This window comes from Vicia villosa, linkage group LG7 (assembly GCF_029867415.1).
Source record: "Vicia villosa cultivar HV-30 ecotype Madison, WI linkage group LG7, Vvil1.0, whole genome shotgun sequence".
Lineage (NCBI taxonomy): Eukaryota > Viridiplantae > Streptophyta > Magnoliopsida > Fabales > Fabaceae > Vicia > Vicia villosa.
Genome location: NC_081186.1, coordinates 86911491 through 86926061, shown reverse-complemented (window position 1 = coordinate 86926061; position 14571 = coordinate 86911491). Strand labels below are relative to the sequence as shown.

The window sequence follows — 14571 nt, the reverse complement described above, 5'->3', positions numbered from 1 at the left end:
AAAGAAAATTTTAAATTTATTTAAAATTTAATTTCTTTTTTAATTGGATTCATGGGGAAATTGTGATTGAGTAGGAGAGAGAAACAAATATTTCTTATTTTTTAATTAATAAAAAATTGTGATTGGTTGTTTGTATAGCCACCTATTATGTTTGTGCTCATGCAAATATTTTTCATAAATGACTTCAAAAAGAGACATATATATGTTATAGATATGATTAGGAAATAATCTAACATATTTTCTTAACTGACAAGACTAAAGCTGTAAGGACTTTAAAAGAGGAATATCATACACTAAAGCTGTAAGGACTTCATCCATCCGAGTAGGGATGCACTCTACTTCCTAGAAAGAAATGGAGAGTCCATTACTATAGTTTTGTGTGCATAAAGTTAAATAAATAATAAATGAGTTTAATGATAGTGCACTGTCAGTGTAAAGAAGTATTACACAAACATCCAATCAGATTATTTTAAAGTGACAAATCATTTCAGTATTTTAAAATTTAAAGGCTGACTTGGTAAGATACATGATTGTCATTGGTTGACAGTGTAAAAATAATTTACACTGTGAATGCACATCCCCTTTTCTCATAATAAATATGTGTCACATGTCTTAGAAATACGTATAATATACACACAAAACTATAATAATAAATAATAAATGGAGTTTAAGAAATGGAGTGAATCCTCGTTCTCATCATCCCTCCATGTATTTATTACATTTCTAATCAACCTATCCACTCGTTATGTTCCTTATTTTAAGTTGCTAGCTCAAAAAATGAATCATTAGACACAAGCGTAATTACTAAACAAAATAATTCTGACAAAAAAACAAATAAAGTGATTTGCCAAAACTCATTAATCCTATGATTTCTCAGGATGTTTTTGCCATTTCTGTTGCTTCTGAAATTTAAGTGTGGTGGTACAAATCTTTTGACATACTGCTCTCTGGTTACAACAAATGAATCACCATTGAGGTTGGGTCATATAGATGAAGTTGTATAAGTCACCATTGAGGGAGGAATTGTTGATGTATGATCAACAGTGTTTTTTCCTTACCCATTTTTAGTTAAGTTTTTCTTAATGTATTTGTTTTGATTCCCTAAGAAAAGACGGAAGAAGCACAAAGAGTGCGAGCGAACAACAGTAACTTCTGTTTTGCAATTTATGTCTTTGAATGTAAAAATGTTTGCTACCAAATTAGGAGCATAGGGACGTCGTTCATGCGCCGATTTAGAATATCGAATAATTGATTCTGAGATTGCGAAAGTGTTTCAAAGTTAACTGAGGAAATGATTTTCTTTAAAAAGGTTATTGAGCCACGAAAGTAAAAGATCTCCACGATTAGAACCCGATAATGCGCCCATGAAAATGGGCACTTCCACGAATTTTAGAATTTTGACATAATAAAAATTCTCGTTATGCGGCAAAACAATGTCAATTTGTCTAATAATTTTTAGCTAAACATCAAAACAATTTAACAGGTAATTTAATTTTGGTCTCTGATAATTTTTACTACTATGATATTCTCGTACGCCGGCAAAACAATGTCGATTTGTCTAATAGGCTAGTTTTTTGAAAGATCGATGGTTAGAATAACACAAATGGTAGTAAGTTTAATAACATGGCTGAAAGCTTCTGAAAAAATACAATCCTTCTTGTCAATGATATCCTTTGGCTATCAATTTAGCTTTGTATTAAGAGATTGTTCCATCAGAGTTGTATTTGGTTTGTATTTGGGAGGAGCAGGAGAAACAAGTTTCCATGTCTCAATTGTGAATAAGTGCATCATATTCTTCTTTCATAGCTTTCTTTCAGTGGGGGTGTGTTAAGAGTCGTTTTGATGGATTTTGGTTCAACATTGAGACATGATAACAATGATGCAATAGATAAAAGAAAAAAGCACACTAGAATAATGCACATTCTACATTCTGCACTCTCTTTATCTCTTTTTGCTTGATTCTCTCAGACACATAGTAAAAAAAGACAGCAAAATGTAAAGACAACAACAAAACAATAGTAGTTTACAAAAAGAAACAAGACAACCAAAACATGTTTTACACGACATAATAGCAAATTGAAATTAGCAAGCAAAGTAAAAGTTTTTTTTTCTTTAGTCTTCAAGAGATATCTTAAATTAATCTTCACTCTCAATTTATACTTCCCTTGTCCCCTTAATAAAGTAACATCACATGATTCACATGACATGTTTTTTATTCAAGTATTAAATTCTTCACTATATAGTAACATTGTTTTTGTAACATTATTCAATTATAACACATTTCATAAAATCTTAACTCTTGCCATTATGACAGGGAAAACATCTTACGCAACATTTCACCTAATGAAGTTAATGATTTTCTTGGCGAATACACATGGGAAGGGAAATGGGAACATGTTATAATGTTATACTACGAATTTCCCGAACAAGCTCATACAACAATTATCTCTGAAGCAGATGGTACTGCATTACATGTAGCGATAGATTTAGAAGAAGAAACCGTCGTCAAAGAGCTTGTGAATGCAATTTTGTTGCACCATATTGAATAAATGCAAATATTTAAAAATAAATATATAGCAAATCATTAATCTAATAAATTCAATATATCTAATAACTATCAATATTTACAAATATTTTCTTGAATATTTACTGATATAATAAAAAATTATACATTGTCACTCCAACAAAATAGTTATAAATTTAATGAAATTGTCGCTAATCAAATTCAGTAAATTAGAACTTGAACTATTGAACTCATTTGAATTACAATTTTAAAACATTTATAATTTTATTATCTATTAAATTTTCACTTATTTCTAACACTTAATAAATATTTTTCAACGTGGTTGAAAATATATATTACATAGAGAATGAATTCTATCTATTGAATTCTCTTTAAAAAAAATCAATTGCAATATTTTTATTCACTCTAAAAAATAACACACACATGCTATAAGACACCTATTCATTTTTATGAAAATGTGTATCTTAATTAATTCTCTCTTAATTATAATCTATTAAAGTTTTTTAAAAATTATTTTCATACTTAAAAACGGATATCTCTATTTTTCAATCCATTCATTTATGTAGCTATTTAAAACAGGAGAGTCAGAATCCTCTAAGTTACCACTGTCAGCCTAGACAAAGTCATTGGAAAAAGAAGAGCAAATAAGCATACAACCATATAGTTTAAGATCAATTTATCCTGATAAGCACTTTAAGATAGCTTATAGAAACAGTTTATAGTTTATGTGAAAACAAAATGATTTGATTTTAACATTTTTTATATAAAAAAATAGCTTATGCAAAGGCACTTATATGCTAAATGCTCATACTATAAGCACTTAATTAAGTTGGTTATCCAAACAGGTTCCTATTTCACAATGCTGCTGAAAAGAGCTTAACAATAAGAAACAGGTTCCTATTTGATTGGAGATAATTGGAAAAACATCTTTGTTGTTTTGAAATTACCAGGAAAAATGTTTTGGAAAAAGAAACAGCCCGACACCGAAGATCCACCAATTAGATCAGAAAAATATCCTGTTGAGTATTTGCCACCAAATTATGAAACCTTTTATCAGTTTCTCAAGTCTGCATATGTACATACTCTTGGCCTTCAAAAGGAGTCACGAAACTCTAGTTACAACGCGTTCTGCCCTCACAGCCAGTTTTCTTGCCTGGCCCTCGCCTGACGACACGGTGGCGAATTCCTCGCCTGGAGCTCGCTAGACGAAATTCGCGATTCCATCCCTCTCGTTGCTTCATTCGCCCGGCTAAGCATTGATGAAATCCTCGTCTCATGATCGCTCAGCGAATTTGCGTGAGCTAGCAATCTCCCAGGTGTGATTCGTTTCTGTCTCAGACTTCCAAGTCCCCTCGCCTCGAGCTCGCCCGGTGAAGCATTGGCAAAATTCTCGCCTGACGCTCGCCTCTAGCTCACCCGGCGAATTTTCGCGATTAGAAACCTTTCAGGTGCGATTCGCTACAGTTCCCGATCATTCCAAGGTCAATTTTCAGGCATCATACTCATCCAACATGCATCATAATCATTATAATTCGAGATTTAACCGTAGCACATCAACATATACATATTGGATTTAGATCATGGCATATTAATCATTCTGTCAAAACAAATAAAATGATTTGCTAAAACTCATTAATACTGTGATTACTATTATAATCTCAAACTTGAAGCTTAAGTCAATTGCATTCTTACCTTCAACACAAACAGAACATCACAAACAAACCATCGAATAAAATCAAAAACATTAAATAAGCTCTTGATTATAAACTATCACCTTTATCCGTTGCGATTGGCACCTTAGTTAAAATAACTGTCACCTTTAAAGTAAAGAGAAAACTATGGCGAAAGTGTTTCAGAGTCAACTAAGGAAATGATTTTCTTTTAAAAAGGTTCTGAACGCACAAATTGAGCCGCAAAAGTAGAAGATCTGCGCAGTTAGAACCCGATAATGCACCGACGAAAACGGGCACTACCACTGGTTTTAGAATTTTCTACATAATAAAAATTCTCGTTATGATCATTGTGAGTAAAGTTGGTTGATAGGAATAAAGTTCTCAGACTCTTTTGCTTTGAATTATTATTAAGAAGTTAAAAATTATTCTCATATTCAAAACCCAAAGTATTCAAAACCCAAAGCTAAACATCAAAACAAGTGAACCCCGTAATTCAATTTTGGTCTCAGTGAATTTTTACTACTACGATATTGTCGTAGGTATGTCAATTTGTCTAATAGGCTATGTCGGATATGAGCTGAATAATGATACATTTGCGATTTACGTATGCACATTTCACATTTCAGAGGATCATAATGATATTTTGTCCAAAAGAAAAAACAACAAGAGAATAATGCACATTACATTCAGCATTCTCTTTACCTCTTTTTGGTTGATTCTCAGACACACAGTAAACAAGACAGGAAAACGTAAAGACAACAACAAAACATTAGTAGTTTACAAAAAGAAACAAGACAACCAAAACATGTTTTACACGACATAATAGCAAACTGAAATTAGCAAGCAAAGTAAAAGTTTTTTTTTCTTCTTTAGTCTTCAAGAGATATCTTAAATTAATCTTCACTCTCAATTTATACTTCCCTTGTCACCTTAATAAAGTTACATCACATGATTCACATGACATGTTTTTTATTCAAGTATTAGATTCTTCACTATATAGTAACAGTGTTTTTGTAACATTACTAATTCAATTATAACACATTTCATAAAATCTTAACTCTTGCCATTATGACATTGATTGTTGATCGTGACAACATCTTACGCAACATTTCACCTAATGAAGTTAATGATTTTCTCGGCGAATACACGTGGGAAGGGAAATGGGAACATGTTATAATGTTATACTACGAATTTCCCGAACAAGCTCATACAGCAATTATCTCTGAAGCAGATGGTACTGCATTACATGTAGCGATAGATTTAGACGAAGAAACCGTCGTTAAAGAGCTTGTGAATGCAATTTTGTTGCACCATATCGAAAAGAGTCAGAGTCAGAGAGTTGAAGCTTTGGAAATGGTGAATGAACGCAGTGATCAGAGTCAGAGTCAGAGAGTTGATGCTTTGGAAATGGAGAATGAAAGCAGTGATCAGAAGAGTCAGAGAGTTGAAGCTTTGGAAATGGTGAATGAACGCGGGGATACACCGTTGCATTTTGCAGCGTCGAGAGGTTTTGCAACATTATGTAAGTGTATTATTGGAAGAAATAAGGAGAGAATATATTTGTTGAGTCGTAAAAATAAACACGGCGAGACACCTCTTTTTCAAGCTGCTGTTAATTGGAGAAAACGAACTTTTGCTTATCTTGCTGATATTTCTAAAGAAACAGTCACTTTGCAAGATCTTGTTAGAGACGATGGTGATAGTATTCTTCACACCGCTATCCGAGGAGAATATTTCGGTAAATTATACACCTTCTGATCTTTTTTAGTGTTATTTACACACACGCTAAAGAAACTGATAAATTTTGTTACTTCCGATGAAATAGATTTGGCTGTGATAATCGTACAACGCTACAATTTTCTAAGCGCCCATTTGAACAATGAGGACTCAACTCCTCTCAAAGTTCTTGCAACTAGACCTTCCGCGTTCAAAAGTGCAAGCAACCTTTCGTGGTATAAGCGAATCCTATACCATTGTAAGTTGTAACACATTGATATTATATAAGTGAAATGTACTATCGAATATGTTTTGAGTTTGAATTTTTGTCTGTTACAAAACTAGGTATACTAGTGGAACCACTGGATGTGGAGAGAACAATGAGATCGAATTTGAGAAAGATGGAGGATCGTCCCGATTGTAATAAGATGAAGTTTCCACAGAACTATTCAGCTTTATATGATTTTGTTTCTATATGGATATGTGCCACAATATTTGGTATGTGATTTATGGATTTTCATGCCATTAGTCCTTTTTTTATCCTCAAGTGTTTTTGCTATATTTGAATGGAGATAATTGCAAAAACATCTTTGTTGTTTTGAATTTACCAGGAAAAACATTTTGGAAAAAGAAACGGCCCGACGCGGAAGATCCACCAAACCCGCAGATATCAAAAAAATATCCTGTTGGGAATTTGCCACCAAATTATGAAACATTTCATCAATTTGTCAAGTCTGCATATGTACATACTCTTGGTCTATCAGGAGTAGGTATGTTATCTTCTACACATTAGCGAAAATAATTTAACGCGTACGATTAACTAACGGATTGATCATGTTACGATTAATGTTTCGTTTATAAGAGTTAAAGGACGTAAAGATTGCGAAAAAAAAGCATCAATGGAGTAGTCAGCTGTTGAAGGCGTTAATGGAAAGGCCTTATGCAGCATTCACGGGAAGTGGAGGACGACCACCGGGTGCGGAAATTGATCTTGACGTGTTTAATGCTCTTCCCCGAATGAAACAAGGTATAGATGTAGTTTTATCTGGATTTCGATTTTGTGAAGTTTGATCTCGAATGAACTGTTAAGACCTTTTTGAGGGTGTAATTTGATCTGTCTGATTTCAGGTGGAGCCGGAAGTTCTAAAGATGAACAAAAGGAAACATCATCAACTTCGAGCAAAATAAAGAAGGATAGTGAAAAGGAAACATCATTAACTTCGAGCGAAGAAAAGAAGGATAGTGAAAAGGAAAGCGAAAAAAAGAAGGAAATTGAAAAGGAAATCGACAAAAAGATGACACCGTTTTTGGTTGCAGCAAAAAATGGAATAGTTGAAGTAGTGAAAGAAATTCTAATCAAAATACCAAGTGCTATTCATAACACTAACCCAAGCAAAGAAAATGTATTGCTTGTTGCAGTGAAGTATAGGCAGCCCCTTGTCGTCGAGACACTGAAAGAGTATAAGCATTCAAAACCAGAACTATGGAATAACTTGATTCTTGCAATGGATGAAGACGAGAACACAGTATTGCATTTGGCAGCTAAGGCATTAGGTGATGATAAACCATGGCAGATTGCTGGTTCTGCATTGCAGATGATGTGGGATATAAAATGGTTTCAGTATGTCAAAAGCCTTGTACCGCCGCACTTCTATTTCAAAAGCAACAAAGAAGACAAAACTTCAGGAGAAATCTTCAAGCAATCGCACAAGGAACTTATAAAAGACAGTAGCGAATGGCTAAAAGACACGTCTGAATCCTGCTCGGTCGTAGCTGCTCTCGTAGCAGGAGTTTCGTTCGCCACAGCAAGCGCTGTGCCTGGCGGAACAACAGATGAAGGTAGGCCTATATTAGAAGGAAAGCCTGCGTTCGATGTCTTTGCCATTTCTTCACTTATCGGTCTTTGTTTCTCTGTCACTGGACTCATCATGTTTCTTTCTATTCTCACTTCGCGAAAACAGGCCAAAGATTTTCGTCGTGATTTGCCATCAAAACTTCTTATTGGATTGAGTTCTCTCTTCGTGTCCATTGCTTCTATGTTTGTTTCGTTCTGCACTGGACATTTTTTTCTGCTTAGCCATAACTTCAAATCGATTTTGTTCCCGATTTATGCAGCTACTTGTTTACCTGTGACTTTCTATGCTGTTGCACAGTTTCCTCTATACTTTGATCTTTTGACAGCTATTTTAACTAAGGTGCCAATGGCAACAGATAAAGGTGACGGTTTATGATCATGAGCTTCTATATGTAATGCTTTTGATTTGAGTTTTTTGTTTGTTTTTTCTTTTGCTGGTGATGTTTTGTGTGTGTTGAGAATGTAATTGATTTAAGCTGAATTTCGAGGATGTAATACCAATCACAATATGAATGAGTGTAAGAGGATATTTTTCGTGTGCATTTCATTGCGTAATCATGTATATACAAGAGTATATCGACTATCAAGACGTTGCTAAATCATAACGGTAATCTCTCGATTAATGAGATTGTTTTGCGAAATAGTTACAAATGAATATTGTTGTGAAAAACGATACCAATAACAAAGTATAATAGGGAATTAGGGAAGAGAATAAGAACACAAGAATTGGTTATAACTGCTATTCTTTCACTTTCTCTTAAAACAAGATTACAAGTTTACAAGAATAAAAAATAACCTCTCTCACCCTAAATTAGGATTTGCAGCTTAGCAATGATGAGAGACTAGTATGCTATTTATAATAAAACCTAACATACTAACTAATGGGCTTTTTCAGCAAGGCCCATTACACAAGCCAACTTAATAAACAAGCTAACTTAACAAATTAGGGTTTAAACACTAAAACCTAATTTAACATGCTAACAACCCTAGCATCTTCGACATCTGCATGCTAGACCCATCTTCGACTACAGCATGCACACTTCGACACCAACATGTGAACAATCCTTCGACTTCATGCTTAACTCTGTCGAACTGTCGAACCAAGAAGCTACCCTTCGACAATACTATAGTTCGATCCAATATCTCACAAATCTCCACCTTGGACCTAACTCTACAACGTCAAGGAACAAACTAGCTTTCTTCATGCAGCTTTATCAACTGCATACAGTGGAAAAACTTGCAACTCGGCAATGTCTTGGTGATCATATCAGCAGCATTGTCTTCAGTCGAAACCTTCAGCACTTGGACTTCTCCACGCTCGATTACTCCTCTGACGAAATGCAGCCTCACATCAATGTGCTTAGTTCGCTCATGATAGGCTGAATTCTTCGACAGGTGTATTGCACTTTGACTATCACATTTAACAGTGATACCTCGACCTTGAAGTTTCAGCTCCTTCGCAAAACCTTCAAGCCACAATGCTTCTTTCACAGCTTCAGTTAGGGCAATATACTCCGCTTCAGTGGTTGATAGAGCAACAACCTTCTGAAGTGTTGCTTTCCAACTAATTGCAGTGCCAAACATAGTGAAAACATATCCAGAAATAGATTTTCTGGAATCCATACAACCTGCATAATCAGAGTCGACATATCCTTCTATTACTGCTTTACTATCTTCACCCAAGGCTCCACCATAAATTAGGACTCTATTCAGAGACCCATTTATGTACCTTAAAATCCAGTTCAATGCTTGTCAGTGAGCCTTTCCAGGATTCGCCATGTACCTGCTTACAAGACTGACTGCGTAAGCTATGTCGGGTCTAGTACAAACCATAGCATACATCAAAGAACCAACTATATTAGCATACGGAATGCTATTCATATAGGCTCTTTCGACATCAGTACTGGGACACTGATCAATACTCAGCTTGAATTGAGGGTTTGTTGGAGTCACAACTGGCTTCGAATTTGACATACCAAACTTTTCAAGAATCTTCCGTAGATATGCCTTTTGAGATAAGCATAACTTCGACTTCTTTCTATCTCTTTGAATGTCAATTCCAAGAATCCTGGAAGCAGCTCCCAGATCCTTCATATCGAACTCCTTATTGAGTTCAGCCTTCACCCTCGTCACATCTTCAACATTGTTGCTTGCTATGAGAATATCATTCACATAAAGCAACAAAATAACAAATGATTTACCAGATCGAAATCTGAAGTAAACGCAGTGGTCGAACTGACTTCTAATGAAACTTATGCGTGCCATGAACTTGTCGAATCTCCTATTCCACTGTCGAGGAGATTGTTTCAGCCCATACAAAGATCTCTTTAACTTGTGTAACACCCTGCTAAACCCCCGCGGAAATATAATAAAATCAGAGTAAATATACAGCAAGGATGCTACAATTAATAAAATAAATAAAATACCAAATCGTTTGTCATGCTTTATTAGGAATAATTCAAAAATATCAAAATACATGTTCAGCACAGCGGAAACTCATTCAACAATGTTATAACACATTTCCGATAAAATCAACGGTACATAAATCGGATAATGGTAAACAATGTATCACAGGTAACTCTAAGACTATCGTCCCCCAGTGTTACAAGATCAGAGCATGACCGACACGACCCAACATAACCGGATAAACTCTACGAGTCATCCTCACCGATCGCTTAGGCCGCTACTTCAATCTGAAATCATCAAAGTAAGGGTGAGACTACATCATAATTAAATAGCATTATAAATCATCAGATATAGAATTTCATAAGCAATTATCCACCCTACTTAGCATATTCAGATTTATCAATTCATACCAATTACAAGCACAAGTCGAAAGTATGCACCAATAACACAACACAAATCATGACACCGGAATTCATCCTGACATGTCACAATTTATACAAAGACCATGCAGACTCTTATGCATGTGGTACCATACATGGGATACACCCATCCAACTGATCTTTTTCATCACCAAGATACAGTTTAACCAGCACAAATTCCACACAATGGGAATTATGCCCACCATTTTGATCCACTGTCATCACCGGGATCTAACCAGCACAAATTCCTCACAATGAGAATTATGCCCACCATCTTGATCCACTTTCATCACCGGGATCCATCACCAAAAATGTATGCGAATGAATGCAACATATGACATGCTTACAACATCACCAATCCGATGTATCACATCGTCTCATTATCATCACCAACTCATCACCAATAAGCATGCATTAGTTTTAGCATTCATACAATATATCACACGCATACATGTAAAACATCACCAAATAAATAATACAAACAGGGTATAAAACTCGGACTTTACATCCATATCACCTATTCATCATATATAATTCACACCACATATAACTTCAAACCACAGTTATATCATTACAACATCACCACATTGTCACATTAACCAAATCATGCACACAATGTACAAAACACGCCATAAACGAAATAAATCAAGATTTTCAAAATAAAATCAAGTTATTGTTGTTTTCTTTACTTTATATCATAGAGTATTTAATTTAAGAAACAACGTCCAAAACGGCATAGAAAACGGACTTACGGTTTGAAAATTAGAAGCTTTTAAAGTTAGAACAGTTTTCAAAACGTGCTGCTGGAATTTTGTACTGGAACCCGGTTCGTCCCACATGGGAACCGGTTCCTGGACCCAAAAATGCCATTTTTAACGTTCTAAAACAGTGGAACCCGGTTCCTCCCACATGGGAACCGGTTCCCACGAACCCAGTAGCTAAAAAAAGTGATTTTTAAGACTTTTATGCATCCCAAACACATACCAACTCATACCATTACGAAATTGATCATCGATAACATCAAAATACTCCAAATACATGATTCTAATGCACAAACCACATACCACAACACCATGTAACATTACTACATCATCAATTGCAGTCAATTCATCAAATCATACATGTCAGTGTTGGTATTTCACAAAACCCAATATCCCAAATAGAGATTCTAATCCCTTAATTCAATCCTAACATCATCAAAATCATAATACTACATAATTAGAGTAATCACCCCTTACCTCAGAGTCGAATCTTCGAAGGTCTTCTTCTCCTTTGGCTCTTCTCTCTTTCACGTGTTCTTCAGTTCTCAGACTCTATCCCTTTTGCTTCTACCTCCTTTTTCCCAATTTCCTTTATTTTATGAAAACATAAAATAGTTAGTAATGGGCTTACTCACTTAGCACCCCCATACTGCTAACCTCACCATCCGGCCCAATGGCTCTTAATCCATAATTCTACAATAATTCAACCAAATACCAAAATAATTCTAATTAATAATTTAATTTCCAATTCAATAAAAATTAGAAAATATGGGGTGTTACAACTCTCCCCCACTAAAAGAGTTTTCGTCCTCGAAAACATACTTCTAGTGAAAGTTCCAAATAGGAGGCCTTCATCTGACTCTCCCGTTCTCAGTTAACACTTTCTTAGTCGAACCTCAAAATTCATCTGACATAACCAACATAAGCATGCCTCATGCATTCAATCTCAGCTCATACGTCGCATTTGACCATTCAAAAGTATACCACTCGCTATATCTCCAGAAGGTTAACAACGATAGAACATTGAGGTACAACCCATACAATACGCCCGATCACTGAATAATATAATTACACAACCATAGTATGACCACCCCGATCAACACTGCAGTAAAGCATTCCATCTACCGATCGTACCAACCTTAGACACACCTTTCCATCCGAGCGATGAAATAATACTTACACTTTTCACCAACTGCTTCCTTCAAGAGCTCGATAATAACATTCCTATACCATTGAATTTCAACCATCTGACTCCTCTCAAGTCATACCAGCAATTATCCAACACGTTATATTCCGCTTTTGCTGCACTATTTTGATTACTCATTACAATCATCATTACCAATTAGATTTCTCAGTTTTACCCAATTCCGACTCTCTTTACTCATTCGTTCAAGAATCCTTCTTTATCGTACATGGTACTAATCTACCACTTAGCAATACTTACTCACACTCAAAACAAAGTCCTGATTTACTTCCTCTATTTAAACATTCCAACCATCAGAATGAGTACACACAAGTAATTATAATCACACTCATCATCCTTAATATACCATTGCTTATAAAATAGCTCAAACCGAGTCTCGCTCTTCTCTAAGAATTAAATCAACTTCGTCCTTCATAGAGTATAATTCCCCATTATATCTGGAAATCTACAATAATACCTTATAACAGTACAAAATTATCATAGCATCATATAGTATCAACTCTTCGCCTTAACTTCGCTGAATACATACTCGTTAACTAAGTACATCCACAATAACATACTCATCATCTCGGCAATTATTCAAAAGAGTTCTAATTCTCTGAAATGACATCCTTTCATCCACTAGATTATAAATCCGACATATAGATCAATACACATCCTCTATGTAGGCTCCCGGCATATTAATTCCTCACTGCCCACGAGTAATACTCATAACACTACTCCACATCACACTTTCGTTGCGCGATTCTGATTACCCGTCTTAAGTCACCAACCAATATATTGCACTCTTTCCTATTCACTTCTTCATAAGTCCACACAGCATGGTGAGTGATTATGCTCACGGTTTAATATTCATCGCAACTTAAACCATTAAGGTAACAAACAAGCTCATCCCATATATATGATTCCGTCTACTATCAACAAGAGATTAAGGGTGATCAAGTCCTCAATTTGTCAATAGATAGCCGACAACCATATTTAAGCATAAACTGTCATTACTACATAATAGTGTCCTTTCTGAGTTTGCACCCAAACTCATTAATATCGTCATAGTCCAATAGTTCACTCGGAGTCTTTACAACTTGCACACTTCTCTCTCATTGGATCTTGTCAGTGAGACAACAACATCCAAACATTTTACACAATCCGCTCCATAGTCACTTAGCATCACACGCTTGTTAAGTACTTCCAACTTCACAGTCACTAATATACTCGTACATTACTATTTATCTCGTTCCAATCAAAATTCTCATCTTAGCAAAAGACCGCGACAACATTCATAACTCGTGGTTTCACTCTAAATCCCAAGACATCTTTTGCGTCCAAGTATCATTCCACTCGGAATCTCAACAAAGTCTTCCTCAGACCAATAGGTGTAAGAAATCCTCTACAATTCTTCTTCTATACATGTCGTTGCTTTGGCATCACAAATACGACTTCGACCGTTCTCGAAGTTTGTTCCACCTTTCCTACTAATTCACGCCTCACTAAAATCCATCGGAACTCAAATCAAATTTATTATCGAACATCTCATCAAATTATTCCTCAACAACATATTCTACTCAATTTTGTTTCAAACAATCTCGGTAGTAGGCATTCCTATTCAACAAGTTTCACGCTTCCTTAACCGACTTCAGAATATCTCTTCATAGGATCAAAAGTTATGGGTTTTTAAAGTAAAACAATTCTCCAAAAACTCATAGTAGAACCCGGTTCCTCCCACACAGGAACCGGTTCTTGACTGCTTCCCATAACTCGTCTCTGATTTTTACTATGGGGAACCGGGTTGTCCCTACCTGGGAACCGGTTCCTAGCAACCCAGAATTCCCACTCCTCTGTTTTTATAATGGGAACACATTTCAAACAAGTTTAAAACATCAAATAACAACATATCTCATGGTTATTAAGTCAGCTTCGCAACGCCCCAAACGGCACTTAAATCAGACACTCGGATCTCAAGATATGAATTTTCCAATCGTTGTCCGAAATTGCAACACTGATGCCATGCAGCGA

General features: G+C 35.4%; 1 protein-coding gene across 1 annotated transcript; it reads left to right on the top strand.

The window, feature by feature from the left end:
* The first annotated feature begins 5240 nt into the window (after nt 1-5240).
* LOC131617707 (uncharacterized) lies at nt 5241-8304 on the top strand. The gene is made up of 6 exons (XM_058888968.1): nt 5241-5935; nt 6023-6172; nt 6259-6411; nt 6525-6683; nt 6776-6940; nt 7042-8304. The coding sequence occupies exons 1-6, from the start codon at nt 5266-5268 to the stop codon at nt 8142-8144; spliced, it is 2400 nt and encodes a 799-aa protein (XP_058744951.1). The 5' UTR covers nt 5241-5265; the 3' UTR covers nt 8145-8304.
* The last annotated feature ends 6267 nt before the right edge of the window (nt 8305-14571 follow it).